At 37.0% G+C, this 24,608-nt stretch overlaps 1 protein-coding gene and 1 long non-coding RNA gene across 4 annotated transcripts in view; both read left to right on the plus strand.

The window, feature by feature from the left end:
• Positions 1 to 12,218, plus strand: part of LOC144667284 (uncharacterized) — a 30,591-nt gene extending 18,373 nt beyond the window's left edge. Inside the window, exons 5-10 of the mRNA XM_078528679.1 lie at positions 5,940 to 7,666; positions 8,000 to 8,071; positions 8,433 to 8,626; positions 9,513 to 9,590; positions 9,895 to 9,971; positions 10,742 to 12,218. Of these exons, the coding sequence (XP_078384805.1) occupies positions 5,940 to 7,666; positions 8,000 to 8,071; positions 8,433 to 8,626; positions 9,513 to 9,590; positions 9,895 to 9,971; positions 10,742 to 10,947 (2,354 nt within the window). The 3' untranslated portion in view covers positions 10,948 to 12,218. The remainder of the gene's footprint in view (positions 1 to 5,939; positions 7,667 to 7,999; positions 8,072 to 8,432; positions 8,627 to 9,512; positions 9,591 to 9,894; positions 9,972 to 10,741) is intronic.
• A 211-nt stretch (positions 12,219 to 12,429) lies between these two features.
• Positions 12,430 to 21,599, plus strand: LOC144667082 (uncharacterized). 3 transcript variants are annotated; one of them, XR_013573275.1, is made up of 2 exons: positions 12,430 to 12,552; positions 21,276 to 21,599. It is a non-coding gene; the product is annotated as an uncharacterized LOC144667082 (long non-coding RNA). The 3 variants fall into 3 exon arrangements; XR_013573277.1 differs by lacking the exon at positions 21,276 to 21,599 and adding an exon at positions 14,614 to 15,242; XR_013573276.1 differs by lacking the exon at positions 12,430 to 12,552 and adding an exon at positions 17,915 to 18,315.
• Positions 21,600 to 24,608: the final 3,009 nt, after the last annotated feature.

Below are 24,608 nucleotides of genomic sequence, written 5' to 3' on the forward strand. Positions count from 1 at the left end.
TTATTGATAACTGAAAATGAAAACAAGCATTATGTTCTAATAAAGGATTTCAATAAATTCATGTATAACCAAACAAAGCATAAAGAGAGAAAACACTTCTGTATGCACTGTTTGCAATGTTTTAGTTCTGAAAGAGTATTAAACGATCACAAAGATAATTGCATTCAAGTCAATGGGACACAAGCAGTTAAAATGCCTGATAAAGACAATAATATACTTAAATTTAACAACTTTCATAAGCAACAAGCCGTCCCATTTGTGATATATGCTGATTTCGAAGCTATAACCGAAAAGATTTCCGGTTGCAAGCCTAAAGATGACAAATCATACACAGAGGCATACCAGAAGCATACAGACTGTGGATATGGTTATAAGGTTGTTTGTTGCTATAATGATAAATATTCCAAACCGATACAAATATATAGAGGAGAAAAAGCTGTTTACAAATTCATGGAAAAGATGCTAGAAGAAGTTAAATATTGTAAAAATACAATGAAAAAATACTTTAAGAAACCATTAAAGATGACTAAAGATGATGAAAATGAATTTCAACAAGCAAAAGCATGTCATATCTGTGATAAAGCATATACTGATGATGATATACGAGTCAGAGACCATTGCCATATCACTGGCAGATACCGAGGTTCATCTCATCAAGACTGTAATCTAAAATTGAGAATTGAACCTGATAAAATAAAAATACCCGTGATCTTTCATAATCTAAAAGAATATGACAGCCATTTCATAATGCAAAAGATAGGAGCCATTGTAAAGAACAACACATACAAAAACAAGAAAGGAGAGATTAAACAAATGAATATAAATGCAATACCTAACAACATGGAGAAGTATATGGCTTTTATGCTTGGAAATCATTTAACATTTATTGACAGCTTCCAGTTTATGAGCTCTAGTCTTGATAAATTAGTTAGTAATTTGCCTAGAGAATCTTTTAAATATACATCTGAAACGTTTAAAGAAAAAAAGCTTGATCTAATGACTAAAAAAGGAGTATATCCTTATGACTATATGGACAGTTTTAATAAATTCAATGAAGGGTTGCCAACTAAAGAAGACTTTTACAGCATATTGAATAATGAGCATATCAGTGATGAAGACTATCAACATGTTAAAAATGTCTGGGAAGCATTTAATCTTACAAACATGGGTGAGTATCATAATCTGTATCTTAAAAGTGATGTGCTTTTACTAGTTGATGTATTTGAGAGCTTTAGAAAAACATGTATTCAGTATTATAAGTTAGACCCATGTCATTACTTTAGTAGCCCTGCTTTATCATGGGATAGTATGCTAAAGATGACTAACATCAAATTAGAGCTGATAACTGATATTGATATGTATCAATTCATTGAAAAAGGTATGAGAGGGGGAATAAGCTATATAGCCAATCGATATGGTAAAGCAAACAATAAATACATGAAAGAATATAATGAGAAGGCGCCCTCAAAGTATATCATGTATCTTGATGCTAATAATCTCTATGGTTGGGCTATGAGTCAATATTTACCAACAGGTGGATTTAGATGGTTAACACAAAAACAAATAGATGAAACAAACTTAGCTAAGTACAAAGAAGACAGTAAAAAGGGCTTGATACTAGAAGTTGACCTTGAATACCCCAAAGAGTTACATGATCTCCATAACGACTATCCTCTTGGATCAGAAAAAGTAAAAGTAACCAAAGACATGCTATCAGATTATTGCAAAACAATTGCTAAAAAACACAATATATCAACAGGATTAGTTCATAAGTTGATTCCGACTTTAAACAACAAGGAAAAGTATGTATTACATTACAAAAATCTCCAGTTGTATTTAGATCTTGGATTAAAGATCACAAAAGTCTATCGAGTTCTCGAGTTTAATCAATCACCTTGGTTGAAGCAATATATCGATTACAATACTGAAAAACGCAAAAATGCTGAAAACGCTTTTTCAAAAGACTTCTTCAAACTAATGAATAACAGTGTATTCGGTAAAACCATGGAAAATTTGAGAAAGCGAGTTGATGTAAGATTGGTGACTAATGAAAAGAAACTATTGAATATGACCTCAAAACCAACTTATGTTAGTAGTAAAATATTCAATGAAGACCTTGTAGCTGTGCATAAGATCAAAGAAACACTTACTTTAAACAGGCCGGCATATTTGGGTATGTGCATCTTAGATCTAAGCAAAACACTTATGTATGATTTTCATTATAACTACATTAAAAAGAAATATGGAGACAAAGCCAAGTTGCTTTTTACTGACACAGACAGCCTTACCTATGAGATTGAAGCTGAAGATGTATATCAAGATTTTTGGAATGATAAAGATAAATTTGACAATAGCGACTATCCTGAAAAATCACCATTCTTTAATAAATCAAACAAGAAAGTCATTGGTAAATTTAAAGATGAAGCAGAAGGAGTGGTTATATGCGAATTCGTTGGTTTGAGATCTAAAATGTATTCATATGTAAAAGACAATTATAAAGAAGAACGAACTGCAAAAGGAATTAAGAAAAACGTCATTAAAAAAGATATGACACATGAGAATTACAAAGACACACTCTTTAACAACAAGCAAATGCATCATACAATGAAAACCATCAGAAGTCAAAATCATCAACTTGAAAGCTATGAGATTAATAAAGTATCACTGAGCTGTTTTGATGATAAACGGTATATACTTGATGATGGCTTAACAAGTTATTCTTACGGTCATTATAAAATAAAAAACTTTAATATAATTTAATTATATATAGAAACAGTAAATCAACTATTAATTAGTATGAATATTGCTGATATAACTTTAAGTAAAAAACTTTCATGGCTATTAAGGCATGTTATTATTGATAAAAAACTTGATATAAATGATCAAGGATATGTAAAAGTTACTAATATTTTAGCCTTAAATGAATTTAAGCAATATACTTTATCTCATATTTTTACAGTTGTTGCTAATAACTATAAACAAAGATTTAAATTAAAAAAGGTAAATGGAATATTATATATTCGAGCTAATCAAGGTCACAACAAGCATGTTGGTAAATTGATTAATGATATTAATGCTTTTCAATCTTTAGATCTTAAAAAACAACATTATGCCTATCATGGAACTACACAACAAGCTTGGCATCAAATTCAACTAACAGGACTAAAACCTATGAATCGTAAACATGTCCATTTAGCCAAAAACATGAGTGCTAATAGCGGACTAAGACACAACTCTGAAGTTTTTCTTAAAGTAAATTTATTAAAAGCAACTAACATGGGACTTAACTTCTATGAATCTTGTAATGGAATTATTCTTACTTCAGATAATATTCCTCCTGAATGCGTAACTGTCATAAAAATATATAAAAATTTCTAAAGTATTTATATAAATGGAAGTTCGAAGATATTTTACTGAAAAAGACAAAATGGATGCAAGAAGAAGGTCTAAAACTCTTTATGCATCTAAAAAGGAATGGTTTTGTGTCATTTGCAATAATTATAACTATAAATTATCCGGTAAATGGAGACATCTTTTAACACAAAAGCATATTAATAACAGCATCATTTACAACAAAAAATCAGATTAAACGCACTGTATAAATGATATAAAAAATAATGTATAATAAATATTATAATGACATCAAATTACATCAAAGAAAAATTCGTTGAGATGATGAATATAATTGAAAAACATTGCATGAAAGATAATATACATTTTTTACAATTAAGTGAAAAAGAACAATCAAAAAGATTAGTTAACATTTGTTATGATCTAGGTATTATATCAAATATGATCATACATAAAAACATGTTCAAAAATCTGATAAAAATACAAAAATATTATATTGAAAATGTAATATAAGACGTTCATTTTAAACGCACTAGAATCCAACTTGATAAAAGGAATAATTAAACGCACTAAGATGCAAGATTTTTAAAAAATAGTATAAGAGATTTTTTTATTTTGATTAAAGGGTTTAGCAAGGGTTGGTTTTTAAGGCTTGGTTTCACAGGCTTGAATTTCAGTTTTGGATCCAATATTTGATTCCAATATTTAGATTCCATGTTTGATTCTATTTTTTGATTCTATTTTTGATTCCATGTTTGATTCTATTTTTTGATTCTATTTTTGAATCCATATTTGATTCTATTTTTTGATTCTATTTTTGAATCCAGTGTTGTATGTACTTGGGGAGATGAGATTATTTTTTAAAAAAATGGTCCCGTACCCCCAAGTACTATACTACTCGAACTGGCTTGTGTACATACTTCGTTTGCATGAGAACACAACAAAAGGACCGCAGTCAAGCTGTTCGCCGATTGGGCAGAATAATACAAAGGGAAAACAAAAGATTTTTCTGCCCAATCACGAGGCAGTATTCAGAGAGCTTTTTGAACTGGTCTGGTAAGAATCTTTCCCCAGGCGCACTTTCAGTCAATATAACTTTTATATGCTGATTTATGTAACTGGCAGTTTCGCACCATTTTTTACCCGCTTTTTCGCGTTTCCCTTGCCCCACTAACTGCCCCTGGGTCTCCGAGGATGGACCACTATAAACACCATTTTTTTTTTACACCATTACAACCCCCCCCTGCACTTTTAAAAATGAAAATACTCTACCTTCCATTCGCTCCCTTCCACTTCTCGCCTCTTTAAAAGTAAGATCAGAAAAGGCTTGTCAAGAGTAAGCGTTCGTCCCGCGCGCTGTCTTTGAGCCGAAGAGCGAGATCTGGGGAGAGGACATAAGGGACGGACCATTATTTTTTTGGAGGGGGGGGGGGGGATAAAAATTATTGAAACAAATTGTTTGCAGGGCCTGGAAAGACAAAATAAATTGTTTGGAAACACGATAGGTATAACAAAAAATAGTACGAATTTCAAAAAAAATGTTTGCAGAGGTGCATAAACTAAAACCGTTTCTTTCCATACTCACTTAGCATTGTATGCCCCTGATGAAGGTTGGTTTTGTTCAACCGAAATATTTGGCCAAAATAAATTTATAACATCAGTCCCTAGCTGTTTGATCAGCCCTGCATTTAAAGTTTGTTTAAAAAAAAAAGTTTGCAGAGGAAAATTTTTCATTCCCCCCCCCCCCTCCAAAAAAATAATGGTCCATCCCTAACTCCACCATTGGAGCAATATAATGCTTGGGGTTAACTATGTTCAAAACCAGACTTCTCGAATGTTATCTTTCCAAGCAAGAAACCTACAGTACAGTAAACTGATTTAATTGTTAACTGTAATAGATGTTTCCTATTACTGTTTGTAGTTTTAGATTATCTTTCCTTGAAGAAGTTATACGTTGCAACTGGGACAAAAGCACGGTTTTGGTTTTTTTCTCCTGCCACTCCCCCCATTAACTTTTCGTTTATTTGCTATTTATTAGTGTTGGTTGTGGAGAATGCATTTAACTAAACTGAACTAAACTGAACTAAACTAAACTTATCTTAACTTAGCTAAGCTAAGCTAAGCTAAGCTAAGCTAAGCTAAGCTAGGCTAAGCTAAGCTAAGCTAAGCTAAGCTAAGCTAAGCTAAGCTAGGCTAAGCTAAGCTAAGCTAAGCTAAGCTAGGCTAAGCTAAGCTAAGCTAGCTAAGCTAAGCTAAGCTAAGCTAAGCTAAGCTAAGCTAAGCTAAGCAAAGCTAAGCTAAGCTATAAGCTAAGCTAAGCTGTAAACTAAGCTAATCTAACCTAACCTTACAGCAAGGCGCCCAAAAGTGTGACCACCTTTAATTAATTCACATTCTTTCGTGCAACCACCATCCAATCAGAAGCCAAGGACAGGTTCCAGTTGACTTCTGATTGGATTAAATCTACACGGAAGAATGTGAATAATTTAAAAGTGGTCACACTTTTGGGCGCCTTGATGTAACTAAACTGAACTACAATTTAACTATCTTTTATTTCTCATATTGCTTATTTGATTTCTGTTTCACAGGTTACTCCTCTGATACTGAAAGCTATGCTCAAAAATCTCATGGGAGGTCAAACATTTCTGATACTGACAATAAGCACGAGGCCTCAAACGCCGGTATCTTAGCCACACCTACAATTTCCAACCAAAAACCAAAACTTCTTCGTAGAACAAAATTAAAAGCAAACGCGGACGACACTGGAGACAAGCAGAAAAAATCAGCGAAGAAAAAGTTTCACGATGAAAATATAACAATAAATCGCTGTCTGAAAACTTCTCAAGTTAAGCAAATTCCACAGGAAACGAGAGAAAATGATGTTAAAATTGCGCAAAACAACCTCGCCACACCTTTGGATACGAAAGTAAAGAGTGGAAATATTTCCACTGTGGGCTACAGAAATACAGAGGCACTAAGCACTAGTAAAGACAAACCAGAGCAGGAAAAAATATGGCACAGAAGGGACATAGGCATGCATCGCGTACAAAATGAACAACCAGACTGGAACTCTTGTAACGACACTTCAGCTGGTAGTTCTTTCGATGGGGTCTGTGTCTTGAACAGATCTAAAAGAAGGATTACAAAGTCTTCAACGGTTGTGGAGAGTACATCGCGCAGAGAACATGGGGACTTGAAAGTTGCACATTCAAGTGAGCTTAAATTGCAAGGAAAATCTAACTGTTCACCAAAACAAGAAGTTTTGGAACTCTACGCAGTTCAGAAATGTAAAGTGGAAATCTTTGCAGCCGAGTACGTTGGCAAGATATGTGAAACAGCACTTTCAAAAAAAGTGAAGGAAATGTCTGAGGAGTTTGCGAGAGACTTCGTCGCGAATGTTATTAGTATGGCTAAACTGAAAATTATCGAGTGCGAACAATCGCTTTCTCATAACCTGGAAGGAACTGTCGCCCGTGAAGAGAGCCCCAGCTTTAGCAAGGTGTGGAAGTACTCTCAAATTTTTGCAACTGAGCATGAAATTCCGGAATCATTAAGAGTCAAAGGTTGTGGACTAAAAGATCGCGAACTTGACACATGTTCAAAACTCCGAGAGAAAGAGGACGCGCCAGTTATAAACGATTTCCAGTGTGACGAATTCGAGAATGAAGTGGTAGGATCACTTATGTCAAACAACAACAGCCTCACAGCAACCATCTCCGATTCTTCCAGCCAATCTATGGAGCTTTATAAGCTACATACCAAAACCGAGTCTTTTCCAACGTATGATCTTGATAATGAGCAAAATACTGAAGTTCAAGTCAAGGGTAAAGAGGAAAGCAACAAGAAGGAATCGGAGAAAAGAAATGACACCGAGGATGTTGTTTCGATCAATGACATAGCATCAACTCCGAATTTGGAAGAAACTCGACATGAAATAGAGACAGACAGTAAAAACAGCAACTGTTCCCAAAATGATGACAACGATTTTTGTAACAAAGAAAACGACAGGGACGGTGGAACAGCAAAAGCAGAAGGAAACACAGTATCCAACAATGGCGAACAAATGCAACCAGGGACAAAGGGAGCCGGTAAAATAGCAGCAAAGAAGCAAGAAAATGACAGCAACACTGAGCCCAGCTGTCGTCGAAGAGCTCTTTACATAAGAACTGTGTCGGAGTCTCAAGCTTCGGAGAGAAAGCAGTGGTGCTCTATGGAGCCTGGAGACGAAGATTTGCATCGTTTCCATTCCTCTTGTCGGTCAGACAAGACCGCGCCAAAGTTTGCGCGATCGACGTCGTGCCCAGTAGTATCAGAGGTAAGATATAGTCTTTGAACGAGTTATTGCCCTAATAACATGTCTTGAATCGTCCATACATCCATTAAATCTACTCGGATAACTGGTGGCGTTCATCCGATTTACATAAACTGCTTAGTTGCTCGAAAAGGATCAGAAAACTAATAGGTTATCACGCATTCGATAAGACATTCACGTGACTGAGCTGAGCATATAAGATGACGTGGACCGTCTTCAGAAACTAAACTGCATTTAAAAATATGTTTCCTAAGAGTGCTCTGTATGACAAAACAATATCGCAAAATAAGGCAGCTTGGCCTATTTTGTTAGTTATTTCATTTTGTTAATTTTCAGGATGATGTACTTATTGAAAGCATGCTGAGCCACCATGAAGATGTGTATGATTCACTCGCAAAAAGGACCTGGGTAAGAGTTACTTCAATTTTGTACCCAGCTTACTCTCCTTTGGAGCAGTAAAAAAATTCATGAGCCTGGCAACGAGGTTTGGTAACTAACCCTCGTTCACGCTAAGTAAATGCGTTTATTAAAACCAGTTAAAACCAAGTTTAATACATTGAAAATGTGTTAACGCAGGGCTCCTGGTTAACGCGGTTAAGAATGTTTAATGACTTTTTATTGGCACTCGCTGTTGAAAGTTTTATTGTTGCGTGACGAGGCAACAAGGTAGCGTGACAGAACACGTGGCCTAAATAGTTATGCTCTTTTTGCCTTGTTTTAACAAAATAAGCTATTAACACTTGTTTAAAACGAGCCAATCTTTTTTTAGATCATTGTCCACATTCATGAGCTATGGAATGACGGGAAACCAATGGATGCCGTAAAGACCTGCATTGAATTGACGGGAATGGCAGATGTCGAGAACGATCTGGTCACTACTTCTAAGCTTAGCTCTCCTTACACGCTGGTATCACGTGATTACGCACTGTTCCTTAACATTCTTCAACAGTTACCAAGCAGTTGGTAAGATATACTATGTGATTTTGAACTCAATCTTTGACAGTCAGTTCGGTCACCTGGTTACTTCGCACGAGTTCCCTTTTCCCAGGCTCTCACGAGTCAGTGAAAAGCGAAGGCGTATATCCTGGTTCGCACCCGGGGGCGAGAGGATCGAACATTGAGGTTTGAAAGTTTATCACTCTCGTACCTTGAGCCTTGGATCTCTTTAATACAAGATATAGACGACTGACTGATCCTAACGACGGAAGCGATATATATATAAACAAAATGTAGGCTTTTAAAATTATAAAACTTTTTCTTGTTTTTAACTAAAAGAAAGGCAACTTTTTGGGACGAGAATAAACTTAATGATGAGGTTGAGCACACTAAATGGGGTTTAATATTTTCAAGTTAGGCTGCTTCAACTGATTCTAATAACTTTTGTCAAAATGCTGACAAGCGTTTGTCAATTGAAGTAAATTATCTTTCAACCAAGTCTTCGTTGTGTGAAGCTGTTAGAGCAGTTTTCAATTGAGTGTCGTAAAACCAAAACCAAAACCAAAACCAAAGTAATTACTTTAGCCAATCACAACAAACACAGACAATTCAGTGAACCAATCAAAACTCAAAGCAAATGTAGCCGGCACGAAGCGCGGGAAAACGTGCGCGCGCGAGTCACGATTGGTTTTGGTTTTACTTCTGATTGGCTGAGAAAGTGGCGCGAGATTTTTAAACCAATCACTAAGCGTAGCAATGCAAAACCAAAGCAAACGCAATTAACTTTCGACACTCAAGTGAAAACCGCTCTATACAAGTATTGTTGCATAAGAAAGGCTGACCTAGTGAAAGGAGTGCATAGAAAAGCGCACTCGATTTTAAACCTTTACATTTTTTTTTTCCATTTTGACAGCTCTATGTGGACGCTAGATCTTTGTGTGCTTGTTCTTCCAAAGCTAAAAGGATTCATTTCCACTCAACATCACACGAGGTATGGAAACGTTTTTCAAAGTTTTGTTCTTATAATCCCTATTTCTCCTTTTTTTAGCGTGTACAGACGCAGAAAGAAATAGAACGGATTTTTTCTTCATGATTCCCAGTAAGCAAAGGGCAGGAAGTAGCTGACATTTCGTCAAAAGCATTATTAAATATTATTCCGAAAACTCATAAGAAGCATAACCCTTTGTAAGGACGTCTGAAGTTTTTGAACATTATGAGGAAGTCAACAAATTCATTCCATAGCCTTCTGAAGATTTGAACAATAAGCATTTTATTATTTTTGTTTTTCTCTTCAGTCACGTTGAAATGGCCTGCAGCATCGTCCACGTTGTATTGAAGAAAATCGCAGTTGTCGTTCGTCGTACTTCAAAAGGTGAGAACTAAAAGACTAAGACAGCCATTTATGCACAGTTTCAAAAAAGTTAGCTTTCTATGTGGCGGCGTGAAAAAGAGGGAAGACCGGTGTCACTGGGTCCCTCCTCTCTCTGCCAATGCATCGTCACTTGGAAGAAAAAAAGGGCAATGTAACTAAACGAAAAATCCCAGCAGCATACAAATGGCTTGAATGAAGTGTTTTTTATACTCTTCGACATGAGTCTCTTATACAAGCTAGTTTCAGTTCAATCGTGAGATTACGAATTCGTCTAAAAGCTCCTAAAGGAAGGTAATTTCCTTGTATTGCAAGTTGCATTGTAACTGCGTATAATTTTGCGCGTAATTACTGTGCGCACATTCAGAACAGCGTAAGCAAGGTTAGTGCAGAATGCGTGTGTTTTTTGTATGGACTATGGAGTACCTTTTGTGCCGAGCCTGGAAAGGGAGGCCTCATTTATTTTCAGGATTGAATGCTAATAAGATGCACTTTCCTCATGACAGGCATCACAAAGTGTCCTCATTAATAAAACTTCACCAAAACACCACAAAATCTGTCAAATATGAAGTAATATGGAAATGTCAAATAACACATTCAAACATGAAGTACTCATTAAACAATACTTGCGTTCAATCCTGGACATAAGCGGGAGGCCAAGGGATACGCAAAGGGATAGAACCCCGAAAAAGGCTTACTACGCAACTGAAAAACTCGTTTAAGTTAGACAAGACTTTGCTAATGATATTCGTCTATTTAATTCACATCTCCAGGAAGTAAGAATAAAGACAAAGAACAGAAGGTTAAGTTCTGCACCGCCGAGCTGAAAGATATCAAAGACAGGACAAGTGACGTCATACAGGCAGTTAAATCCAGCAAGAAAAACACCACCGAAGATCCCGGATCAATGAAATCAACACTGAAAGAACTTCAGCTAGCACTAGAAACATTTCCGGGTAGTGCAACTGCTACAAGTTAACGCTATTACTAAATATTACTTTTTTGGCATTGCTTTTTGACAAGTTTTTGATCAATATTCGTTTTAAATTGATGTAGGCTTAAGCCTGTGTCGCAGGCAGCAGCTCTGTGTCTGACTCGCTTCAATTTTCTTCGTCCCCAACTCTGAGACTGATCCAGAAAGTTTACTCAGTGCTCGCTAAGCTGTCTAAGAAACGTCACCATTGTAGGTCACACCTAACTAATTCTTACCAGAGACTCAAAAGGAGCTCAAGGTTGAGATGGAGCTAGAAGAGAGCAATCTGCTGAGTGAATTGAGTACAGGCGCAAGCTCTTACGCCTGAACTCATTTCGCTTTGCGGTTTCCCCTAAACTCTTTTTGAGACTCCAAAGCTGCTCCAAAGGAAAGCGCTACGATAACTTTCTTGCTTGGGGCCTGATGAGAAATGATATGTTGATATGTTGAAGTGATTGTAAATGGACAGTAGTTAGCTATTAAAGCATATGTTTATCTGAGTTCTTGACTGGCCATTTAACACTGTGACATAAATAGGAGGTTGTCTAGAACATTAACGAGGTGGTTCAGCGTATTACTTGATGCGGTCGAGTTCCACTATATGTGTACCTGGGGTCGCTTGACTCTCTTCCTTCCTCCCCCCCCCCCCCCCTCCCTCCCCACCGCCCCAAAAATTGACAAAAATGTAAATGTCGTAAATAATCGGAACGTCTGGCCGAGTAAGAGTCAATTTTATGAAGACCAACAAACTAATTGTACGAGCGAAACAAAAGTAGTCGTGCCTATTGCAAAAAAAGGTATCAATCAGTTGACAATTAGGGTGAAAAAGAGCGAACGTAAACATTTTTTTAATAACTCAGTAAAAATCCGTATTTTCGGGGTCTCCGTACGTAGTTCTCAATAACGGTAAAGAGTTTTGTTTATTTCGGTGATTTGTTTCGTTTCGCTTGTTTTGGTCGGTTAGTTTCGTTGTTTCGGGTTTTAGAACATGCCAAGCCTAGCAGGTGAAAACAGAATAAAACAAAGCAACCCATGCATTTCAGTTCGCGAATTATTCATTTTGCACTTGAGAAAGATGTATTATTTAAAGCTGAAGGAATTCTTAAAGCTGCTAGAAAATCCCTGGAGTTGGAAAACGATAAAATTTCAGTTGAACAGTAACTCTAACGAGGAAGGTAAAGTGACGCACCTTGAACATAACGTCAACTCTCAACACAGATCTGTTACCGTCGATAAAAACAGCTAAGGCATAATATATTTCGTTATTTGTTTCTTTTATCGTTGTCTCTGTGTATATATTTTTTATTTGAAAGCGTGATAAAGTGTTGCTGACGATATTTGTAGTGTTTGTATTTATTTAAGCATCAATATTGTCGAGCAAGAAAGTTACAAACGCAAATTTGTTACCAATGGTAACAGAGAAGTTTACCCTTGACAACGATGCCGTTGTTATGTTGAAACTTCGTCACCAAACTTTGTTCGCGTCTCACCGCTGGAAATCTTAGTAAATTTCCTTAAATTTGTTGCTGGTCCTATCGACGACTTTTAAAATCTTGAAGAAATAAACTGCCGTTGGAACCATCAACGAAGACAAAACGCAAAGAATAAAAGGTACGTAATACATTTTTTTGCTTTAATTTGAATTAAGTAAATTTCATTAACCACGGCTTTAAGGTCAAGTGTAACGTGTTTGGTATTGACGCCTCTCTATTAATATTCTCACGCTTGAGAGAGCCTGAACTGAAACTGAACTGAACTGATACTGACCCCAGTGAATGTGGGCCGCCTATGTGGCTATGTCTACAGCACCGAAACTAATACCAACCTGGCACAATAAGTGCTCAAGTTCGCGCGATCCTCTTCTTCAAAAGCGCCAGATTATTTTTTTTAAGAAGCTGCTGACTTTGTCAACGGGAAAGTGAAACAAGATCATTGAAGTTGAAAAAGATAAAGCTATAAGCAGAGCTGACTAGGACTGACTATGCTAACTATGTTTATTTCGCCGCAAAGCGGATTTGTAAGTTAAAAGATCGAAAAAGATAGCAAAGGCCAAGTAAGGAAAAACAAGACAAATTTTTACGAGCTGTTAAGCAACTCCATGAATGATTTATTGCAGCCAAATTTGTAGCCAAATTTGCATTTTAGAATTTTGGATTCAGGGCAAAGGGGTTGTTTAGTTTTAGAAACATAGTCGATGGAAAACTAGGAAAAATGGCTTTGACATTGTGTATTTCTGTTTTTACAGGAAGATTTATCATAAAATTGAAAGTTAATTAAATCATGCTACAATCGGTTTGAATCCAATTGTGAATTTAACACCAAGGAAGCAATAAGGCGTTTAAATAAACATCAGTTCCAACATAGGTTTAGCAGTAATTTTAAAATGTGTAGTGAGCGCTATTGGGTAGCGAAAAGAATAGCAAATTAGCAAACTTTGTGGCCGATGCTAGAATTGTGAAGACTCAGTAAAGCGATAGAAAAATAACTCGCGGTAGCGTGTCTCTAATAATGTCTATTTATCAATTAGTCAGTGAGCTCGAGATTCATAATCGGTGGGCGAGAGGCGAAGCCCCAAGCCAACTAACAGCAGTCGATAGAAAACGAGAGTGATCTGTACAACAAAAAATTCAGTGAAAGTGGTTTAATTTAAGTTTTGGTTTGTGATTTCAGTAATTTTACTTGCGTGCACTCCCATGGCAGTCTAACGTAAATTAGACTGTATTTACGTAGCCAATCAGATTGCGAGTTTGCCTAATCGCTGGTCACCGGTTGAAAGCAGGTGGGCCCAGTTGTTCGAAGGGTGGATAACGCTATTCACCGGATCGATAAATCACTATCCAGTGGATATCGTAGTTTGTTTTGTTAGCATTTATCCACTGGATAACGATTTATCCGGTGGATAGCGTTATCTACCCTTCGAACAACTGGGCCCAGGTGACTTAGAAGGTGGAACAGTTTTCCGCGCGGATTTAAGGTAAACAAAGGGAAACATTATATAAACAAAACGGACGTTCTTCATATAGTTGAAATATAATTTAAATTATTTGATTTAAAAAACAAAAAATACCTTCGTCACAATTATATTGAGCCTTTGTCAAAATTCGCACAACTGCGTACCCGTGCTAGTTCCGCAATCTGAAACATAAATATAAATTTGCGAGCTTTATAGTTCTGTCACTGAGATTTAAGGGGAAAGACGGGAAGGGGGGTGGCGACAGATTGCACGGGGACCACAGTTCTCAATTTCAGTACTCATTTTATCTAATTGCTTTTCAATGTAGAAAAACAACAAATAAGCAATAATTAACCGATAATGAGCCAAGATTGCTACGTTTGAGGAAGACCTAGCGGATTACAAACGACAATCTTGGAAAAATAGCATTTTTTTATGATACGCCGTTCATGAAGAAGTGACTTTAAATTATTTCGCTGATCTTAGCGAAACTGGAAGAAAAAACCACAAAGGAGTCACATAGGGTAAAACGTATTCAAAGCGAACAAATTAAAAGTTTTCTTTGGTTAAAAAGATCTGAATATAAATAGATGAACGTTTGGCTGTCTGCCTGCAACATTAAAGCCTCACGTAACTAGAGAACGCTTTTAATCTTTGTCAGATATGTTTCACTAATGTTCTAAAACTTACGTCGTTATTGCATTTGTTTCCTTTTATAGTTGGGAATACGAAGAACTATGCCGAAACAAGTAAAGGACTACTTGTTGGAAATGGTACTGACTGGAATTATTGGCCTACTTTGGTCAAAAGTCACATATCTCATCGTCAGCATCATGGACAAAGATGGAAAAAATATCTTCAATACACTCTACGATAGTAGTGGCCAACACACAGAAATGAATATGCTTAGTGACAAAGAATTTTTGGCCAAAGTAAAACCCGATGGAGTTAGCATTGTTATAACAATGAATTACTCCCCATGCAGAGTGTGTGCACCAAAATTGAAAGAATTTTATAAAAATAACAAAAGTTCGATACAAAATTTAACCATCCGATTTGCACACATTTACACCGATAAAAAAGAGAATAAAATACTCCATGAAAATGGCCTCAAGAATCTATACAAAAAAGGGATTACCTTAGAAGCGATGGATGATGATTCCTGGAATAAGCTAGGGATTGACTTTGAGGAGTTGGATAAAGACCCCGACTGGAAAGAAGAGATAAGGAAAAAGATATGGCAATACCAAAAGAAATTGAGGGAAAATCTTAAGCTTGAGGATGTTGTTTTACCCTCCGACTGGAAAGAACAGATAAGAAAAGCTATAAGGGAAAGAGACCAACAGACAAGATGCGGTCTGAAAAAATTGTTACTTCCAGATGTTGAAGAACTTACTCGACGATTTGAAGCTGACGTCAAAGTTTCAGGAAGTAAGGGAGATTGATTCTGTCTGGATCGATACAAAGCTGGCGGACTGACTGATAAAAAAAGCAATTATGTATGTGTTACATTACTTTCATTCGATAGACGATTATTACGTAAAGATAAGCATCTCAAAATGAACTTCATCAGTTGAGTATTTAAATAGTAATTATCAGAATTCATTTTTGTTTGGTGGCTTGCATAGGAAGTAATTGTGTTATGTTTGGTATTTGACTCTCTATTTTTTTGTAAAATTCATCTCTAAAACTACAGTATTATATATAGTATAATGGAAAAGTAAACGAATTTCATCTCCAAGTTGGTTTTATTCAAACGTAGGGCAGAGTCTCAGTTTCGATCAATAATTTATGATTACCTAAATAGCAGGAAGGCGTATATTCGTCCTTAAAAGTGTTATAGAATTCTAATTTCTTAGAGTTTCGAATAGTGTGTTGCCAGTGTGAAATATACTTTTGTTTCATAAGACTTACATAGTGTTTAATCTTAGCATCAGTTAAGAAAGTAGGGTCAAAATCAGGCAATATATACCTGGAGTCAGCGTAACCGGGTGGTTTAGGGCGCTATAGTGTTGTAATCTGGTCACGCTCTGTATAAAGCCAACTGGTCTGCTTCCTACTAGTTGGGATTTGTAACTATGTTATGTTCAGGAAAATATTTGTTTTCAATCCTCTGTTTCTGTGGCATGCCTTTTAACAAGCTATCTCGAAGAGATATGAAGCTAAGTGCATGACCACTATAATAATAACTGTATTAAACTGTCATTAAAAAGTATAGCAGTTATAACCACTAAAAAAAAGATAAATTAATTAACTAAATAAAATAACATTAAAATTACCTTTATATTAATTTAAATCTCTAAACAACATTTACAGCTTTTTGGCTTGCAACCACGTGACAAAGCGGCCATGTTGCGGGTCAAAACAAAAAAAAAATTTGCAAAATTTGTCAGTTCGCTTCCTTCCAGCAGTGAATATTTTCAGTACAAGCATATAGAGAAACGTTTGACTTTCACTATTTAATTAAATAAGGGAGAAAGGAGACCCAGAGACACCTTTCAGTTCCTTCCACAAATTATTACATACAGGATGAGAAAGAAGAAGTCGGTGACAGAGCGAGCGGCTTTTTTCGGCTCTAGCGTATTCATCAGAAAGCAACCACTAATTCTCGAAAAGAGCATTTATAGCTGAGACGCGTAACGAGGTCGATTGATGAACTACACACCTTTCGAGCTCTCAAGGAAAGATTAAATCCAACAAGGATAAAACAAGCTGCCAAAATAAACTCCTGTGAGCATTCATTTGTTTCTGAGAGCAGCTGAGCTGAAAATAGCCTGAGTATCAGGCCTTCCTTTCGCGCTTCTACCCTTTCTCCCTTCCCCTCTAGAAAAGCCTGATACTCAGGCTAAGCTGAAAAATATCAAAGACATGCATGACGAGTGACGTCATACACAGTTAAATCCAGCAAGAATTAAGCTAAGAGCAAAACAGAATATCCCGGATCGATGAAATTAGTACTAGAAGAGCTTTAATTAGCACTAGTAACATTTTTGGGCAGTGCAACTACTACAAGTTAACGCTATTGCTAAATATGATTTTGTTGACACTGCTTTTTGGTTCGTTTTGAACTGATGTAGACTTTACCCTGTATTGCAGGCATTGGCTCTGTGTTATAGACTCGCTTCAACTTTTTTCGTTCCAAATTCTGCGAATGATCAAGTTTACTCATCGCTTGTTAAGAAACGTTGCCGTTGTAGGCTGCATGGCTTAATTCTCTGCAAAGACGCAAAAGGAAAATGCGATAGGGGTAATTCGCTGAGCGAATCAAGAAGTGAGCACAGGTGTGAGCGATCGCTTCTGTCACTTACTCCTGCATTCACTTCGCTGCATTGCAATTTTTCCCTAAATTAAAGTTCCCTTGAGCTTCTGTGAATGAGAGCGTTATATATGCTCTCGGAATCTTAAGCTACAAAACGAGAGATTTATTAAAAGCATTGTGTAGTACCTGATGAGACATTAGTTAGCTAATAAAGGATATATATAGTTATCTGAACTCTTGACTGGTGTCACTTTAAAAATAAGAGGTGTTCCAGAATATATTAGCGTGATGGTTCATCGTGTTAGCGCGATGTGGTTGCAGAGGAGGGTTCTACTGTTTGTGCACATGGGAGCGAGGGGAGGCGGAAATTAGGGCTTTCCACAAGTTGCTCGAGATTTCCCAAAAAGTTGCCCGAAATTTTGCAAAAAGTTGCTTAGAAGTTGCTCCAAAAATCCAAAAAAGTTGATTTTGATTAATAAAAGATGCTCGAAAGTTGCCCCAAAAAAATCCAAAACGCTGCTTGTAGTCAAGAAAATTTTTCTGAATATATGCTTATTTCCTTTTCATAGTAAGATTTCTAAGCAGTTTTATGCAATTTTACAGCAAAAATAGTATCTAAACTAACATTTTAGAGAAAAATTTGTTGAATAACAAGCATTTCCTTAACTGAAAAAAAAAATGGATATTGATGTCGTCATGTTTGCTGACGAGTTTTGTAATGTTTTAATGCAAAATGAGACGAAAGCTGAAACGTCTTCAGATGTTTCTCGAAAATCTTCGGCAAACTTCGTAAATCTTCAGAAACGTTCGTATGGCCTTTGAACAACACTCGGATAATCTTCGGAGAACTTCGGTCTAGAAATTGCTCAATATGCAACAAGTTGCTCGAGAGGAAAAAAGTTGCTCGAAGGGGAAAAAGTTGCCAAAAAGTTTCCGAGCAACTAGTGGAAAGCCTTAGCGGAAATTCCCTTGTTTTGGAGTGTTGTTCACGAGAAGAATGGGTCCTAATATACTCTGATCGCTTTTGGAGTAGATAATTTCATGTAACTTTAGACTGTCCACAGCCTCTCGATTTTTCAACGCAAAACAAGCAAACTGTTTCTCCAGATTTGACGGTGTTTCCTCGACTACCTCAAACTACCTCGCATCACGAATTTCCAAGGTAAATTCTTGTTACGTACGTTTCAGCTTGTCCTTGTGTGCTAGGCAGTATCATTTTGTTTGCATGTATATCGTAAATCTGGCTGAGATTGCGTTTGCGCCTGGGTTCTCTTTGGGGTATTTCCTGTTAGGATGAATTTCGTAATCGCAACAAGATTTATGTTCGGTTCAAGCGAGCCATCCGTACACAGTATGTGTACGGATAAAAAGAGACGCGTAAACAAACAATCGAGAATGAACCTCATTGCCTGATGAAGACTAGCAGTATTGTAGTCGAAACGTCGCGATCAACATCTCAAAGCGATTCTATCGTGAGATATAGACGAATAAACGCTCATTCCTATGTTACAGCACGATGAACACTATTCACATCTTTAATAATGACATATACTGATTAAATATATATATATTCATTACGAATTGTACGGAGCTAGTACGCTTTAATTTTTATCGCGCTTGATAACGTAAAACGTTGTTATTTCGTTTCACGGACAACGTAAAACTTGGCTTACATATTTGCGGATATTTGCTCAGGCATATTTGTTAGCGGATTAGAGATAAGTATAGCACGTGGAAATTTTTAGATCCTCTTTTTCTCGGGTCAGAGGAAAAAATCTAAAGAGGTTTTGACATATTTTGATAACTGACTGAGTTGAAACACGTCACAAGCAAAAATTACAAGTAACGCATAAGAGCCGACAAATAGATTCTAAAAGGCGAGGACCTTGCTATACAGATTTGACCTCAGTGCTAGTTCTTCCATGTTCTCTTCTGGTGGTAAATTTCGCAGTGACTGCGGACCGTTCTTGGTCTATGAACTATATCAACACTGCTAAACCAAACTCAGAAAACTACCAAGGTTAAACCGTTAGGTCTTCTCAACATCAAATTCTCCAAACAGTGCAGCAAATATATTAGCTACAGAAACAATTTTTAGAGAACATCAGATCACATTTTAAAATCTAAACCAAACGAAGCTAGATATTTTCGGAATGCACATGTTATGACCTCTGCGCGAATTGGCTTAAGAAGGCTGGTCACACAACACTATAAGAAACATGTCTGGATTTATCAAAACCGGGTCAAAGAAAAGTGACGTCAGTATTCTTGAACATGTTCGTTACTGCGCGAATTGGCTTTTAAGGCAACAAGAAAGGGGGAAAAAGAAAGAAAGACGGCGTTGAAAGGTAGAGAAGAGAGAGAAAAAGAGAAAAAAAGACTGACATTCCCTTAAGTTTTTATATCGTCGAGTTTGGAGAGAATAAAACGAGTTTACAGTGATTTGCGCTTAAAACGGTGAAAATTTCCTTGACCTGGTTTTGATAAATCCAGACATATACCTATACTTGTTATCATAAAACAGCGCACAATCTGACTCGTTTATTTCCAATTGCTGTTCTGTAAACTTAACAAGTTCCTTGGGTACGCGTATCAGAGGTTTCTTTCACCCCAAAATAAGGAAACCACGGGTCGGATAACTTACGTCGCGGCTCCGGGGTGTGTGTGTGTGGGGGGGGGAGGGGGGGTTAACCATAAAAGTTTATACGGGGAGGCTCCGCCCAAAGCTCTAACCCCTTACCCTTTTATATACCATTTTGACAGAAATTGTATCCACTTTCGTATACCTTTTACTGAAAAAGGGTACCCCTTTCACATTCCTGAAAGACCTGACCTTTCTTGTCATTTTCATGTAGCGCTTAATAAATTAAAAACAATACAGCCATAAACTGCATCTGTTCGAAATTTTTTAATTAAAGGCCCTTTTAAAAACCTAAATGACATATTTCCATACCCTTTCGTATAACTAAACTTGTGAAATCCCTAGCCGTTTATATATATATACCTGAAGCCTGAAAAAGGTACCCCTTTCGGGCAGAGTCTCCCCGTATAGGCCATTATAGGAAGTACCCCTCCCCCCCCCCCCGGGAGTCGCGCTCGAGAGATTAGGTCTGACAAAGGCATCTTTATAAAATGCAGTATGGGTAATGAAAGCCGCATTTATTATTTCCATTTAAAGTATCCATGTGGGTGTATATAGGTCTTGGTCGGTATGGTATTAGTAGCAGACTGCGAGCTGTCTTTCTTTTGCTTTAAAGTCCGTGGGAACGAACGCGAAAGGCTCGCCTGCTTTCAGCGACCGCTTTAAGTCTATATTAATAGAAGAGGAAATAGGGATGTCAGTACCAACAGAGTCAACGACCTTTTAATAATTTTTTCTAACAGTGAATTAAAAGTTTAATCTACAATAAAAGAATTTTTTTACCCTCAAAAACGGTGGCTGATTTTTTTTGTAGTTTGTGCTTCGAAACTGCAACCTGAAACTTATAACACGCTACATGTATTCACTTTAACACATTTTCATGCCATATCGCACTGTTGTCGAAAGTTCGTGGTATTCTATACGAATATGCTTGAAAATTAGCGGGTATTTAAGATCTGAAAGTTTTCACTTATGTCCAGGATTGAACGCAAGTATTGTTTAATGAGTATTCATGTTTGACCGTGTTATTTGACATTTCCATATAGCTTCATATTTGACAGATTTTGGTGTGTTTAGGTGAAGTTTTATTAATGAGGACACTTTGTGATGCATGTCATGAGGAACGTGTATCTCATTAGCGTTTAATCCTGGACATATCTGAAATTTTTGGGGAGTGATCATGATTGCACTGATTGCATTAAGTTTATACCTTTCACTTTCAGCACTTTTACTCGTGTCCAATCTCACCATGTTCGTAAATTTCGCTGATCGCATCGAATATGGATACGTAATCAGAATAAAGCATATTTGACCAAGATTAAAAGCATTTTCTGGTTAAAAGTGATTTTAAAAAAATAATTTGGTTGCTAGTCTGCAACCTTTAAAGCTTTCCGGCCTTTAACCAGAAAGTGCTTTTAACGGTATGTTTCGCTAGCTATTATATGTTGCAAGTCTAACGTAAGCATTGCAATTGTTTTCAGTGACTTTAACGCTATGGCGGAAGGAGGAAAGGACTTCCGGTTGATCCTGGAAGAAATGTTGAGGACTGGCCTGTATGAATGGCCTAAAGTCACATATCTGGTCGTCATCATCAAGGACAAAGATGGAAGCGTTATCTTCGATGAATACTATGATAGCAGCGACCATGAAGATCATGCAGAGATCAAAATGCTTGAAGATGAAAAATTTCAAAAAAAGGTGGAGTCTACATTATTCTGACAAGCAATTACTCGCCGTGCTCGGATTGTGCAGCCAAGTTGAAAAAATTTTATAAACATAACAAAGACTGTATACAAGAATTTACAATCCAATTTTCACGTCTTTTTAGAACAGATGAGAAAAAAAATGAAAAAGGTCTTAAAAAACTAAACAAAACAGGAATTACCTTAGAAGCTATGACTGAGAAGTCCTGGTTTGACGTGCTGACACGGTTTATGTTTAAATTGAATCCTGACAGTGTAAGGAATAGAGATGATGAGACGAGAAATAACCTGGAGATATTGCTATGTAAAGGCGCAGTAGCAGGTGAAGGGTTTGATGAACTTACTCGGAGTTTTGGAAAAATAAAAATAAAAAAGCACTAGGGTTCAAGCAAAAACAAGAAGTTGCGGGAGAACGTTTTCGGAAAGGATTCGGAAAGCGATTCCGACTAAATCTAGAATTTACGGACGGTAAAAAAAAGAAAAGAAAATCCAGCTGTTATTTTATGTTTATATTTTGATTCAAGTATGACCTATACCACAGGAAGCCCAGGCTAATATGCGAGGAAAATCGTAGAAAGTCTAACTATTAGCGGTAGAAATGTCTAGCAGCCAGGCCATGTACGAAAGAAAACGAAACTTTCTTCTGTTTATGGTCTATTCAATTCAACTAGTTGTTAAGTCATTTGTGGCTTGAATTTAATCAAACCATGGACCGGAGAATTGATTGAAAAAAAAAATTATGATCGTATACATTTAAACCTGCATGTAAAGCCTCCGTATATATATGTACTCTATTGTCCTTCTGTCAGTCTTCCAGCTGGTTTAGACACCATGTCGCTGCTTTTCTTTCACACGAGTACTTTCGCTATAAGATGCTTATAATACGCTTGGGCTACCTAATGATACCAATTGATAAATTTCTTTGAAGTTCGTTTGTAATTAAATGACCCATTTAATTACTTTAGAGATTAAAAATGTTTATAAAGCTGCTGGAGCGATCTGTGGTCATAGCTTAAAATATAAAAATGGTCAGTAAACAGATCTAAAAATATAAAAGGATACTCTAAATTTTCGATCGCTTTCTGCGGTCTTCTTCAGAGAATGATGGATTTTGCAAGGTTCGCAGAATTCTAATAAGTTGCATTGAAGTTATTGTTCGTTGCCCCCCTGGGGAGCAACTAGCGATGCGTAAACCCTTGGGAAGGGCGCTCTTTCGTTTATAGTGTTTTTGTCGAGGAAAGAATGTAAAGAATCCAGAAACAGTCTTTTGTTCTTGCTGCTTACATCTGTTTCAAGAATTTCGGCGTAACTTGGATGTATGTCGTGGCCGATTTCTGCATGTTGTTTAATCGCGGAGTTGATATTTCCGGTTGTTCCGGGCTTGTGTTCGGCTCCTCGCGATTTCCAGCTTCTTTTGCTTTCCCCAACGTATGCAAATGAGCATGTCCTGCAAGTCCCTTTGTATACAATTTCTTTCAACGGCTCTTTATTCGGTCGGTCCTTGGGCTTTTTTAAGATATTTCCTAACGTTCGTACTGGTTTAAACGCTGTCTTGATGTTTTCGCGGGTCAAAATCCGTCGAACGCGCTCCGACACTCCTTTCACATACGGGATGGACGTGTATGCCTTCGGATTCGCCTGGGTTCTTGATTGCATGTTTGTTTTGTTTGATTCGCCAGCTGACTTAATGAAGCTCTCGGGATAACCGTTAGCTTTTAAGTCATTAATAACGCGTTTTTCTCGTTTTGTCTTTGCGCGGTTGTTGATGGAATGCACTTAGCTCGGTCTATTAGAGTCTTAACGACAGCTCTCTTGCTTTGCGCTGGACTGTGTGAATGGAAGTCTAAATACTTGCTCGTATGTGTGGTCTTGCGGTATACACCCACCTCGATCCTACCATCCTCCTTAACGGTGTTGTTGGTGTCCAAGAAGGCTATGCTGTTCTTTCCCATGGTTGTTGTAGGCATCTCCACTGTAAACTGAATGTTGGCGTTTATCGAGTTTAAGTGGCTATGAAAAGCTTCAACACCGTCCCTCTTAATGCACGCATTCGAATCATCGACATAGCGGCGCCACCAATTTGGTTGAACGGGCGAAGTTTCTAACGCTTTCTAAAAATGTTTCCAATAGTCTTTTCATACTCGTCAGTTATGTTTGAAAGACAAGGTTTTGCAATTGTACTTGTGTGAACAGTTTATGTGATGATTTGAATAACTTACTAAAATGCAATCGCTGGAAGAGAAATAAAAGTTATCGTTAGAATAAGTACGTTGGCCGTATAGCTGACAGAACTGCGGAAAACTATAGGTTTCCGTTGTATATAATTCTTTTGTTTCTGCATAAAAAGTAAGTAAGTACTGAAGTAAGTAAGTAAGTAGGTAAACTGTATGAATGAGAGCTAAAGAATAAAGAGTTTGCATGCCGAACTCTCAAGTTTCCTCTTAAAGTGTTCTTATGGATCATTTCGCATGAGTCTTGTAACTCAGAGCCATGAGTGCAGTGCATGTCCTGAAAAAAGCTCGTTTTAAGTTGTTTTATGATTTTTCCTTGGAAGCCCAGAAAAAAAAAACCTATAAATTTCGGGCGATAATAACTTCTCCCTCCAAAAAAGCTCACCTGAAAACAAATCGATATCCTCCTGATGAAAAGCCCTCCCAATAACTCTTTGCTCCGATGAAAGGCAAACGCTCGCGCTCAAGAAACGTCGTCAGCTTTTCCAAATTTGATACGGCGGTTTATTTATTTCACTTGTCTGCCTACCCAGCACAACAATTCTTTTAGAAACTAAACCTTATATTTCGTCTAAGGTTACTTTTGTTAGCGGCTACTAATTTTAGCGATTTTAGCGAGTTAGACAAGAAACGCTAAATTTAGTACTCGCTACAATTTTTCTTGGTCAAATTTAATACTCGTTTATTTTAAGTTCCTCCCCTCCCACCCCAAAGACGGCGGGGAAACAAAATAAGCATAGTCCACTGACTTGTGAACATTCTTTTAAAAATAGATGACGATAACTTTGTTCTTTGTTTTAAGTGAGTTTGTTCTTTTACTGAACATTTATTTCCATCTCAGCTTAGACTACGAGCAGTCCCTATTTTTTCGCAAAGTCCG

This window comes from Oculina patagonica, chromosome 10 (genome assembly GCF_052425735.1).
Source record: "Oculina patagonica isolate OP01 chromosome 10, crgOcupat, whole genome shotgun sequence".
Lineage (NCBI taxonomy): Eukaryota > Metazoa > Cnidaria > Anthozoa > Scleractinia > Oculinidae > Oculina > Oculina patagonica.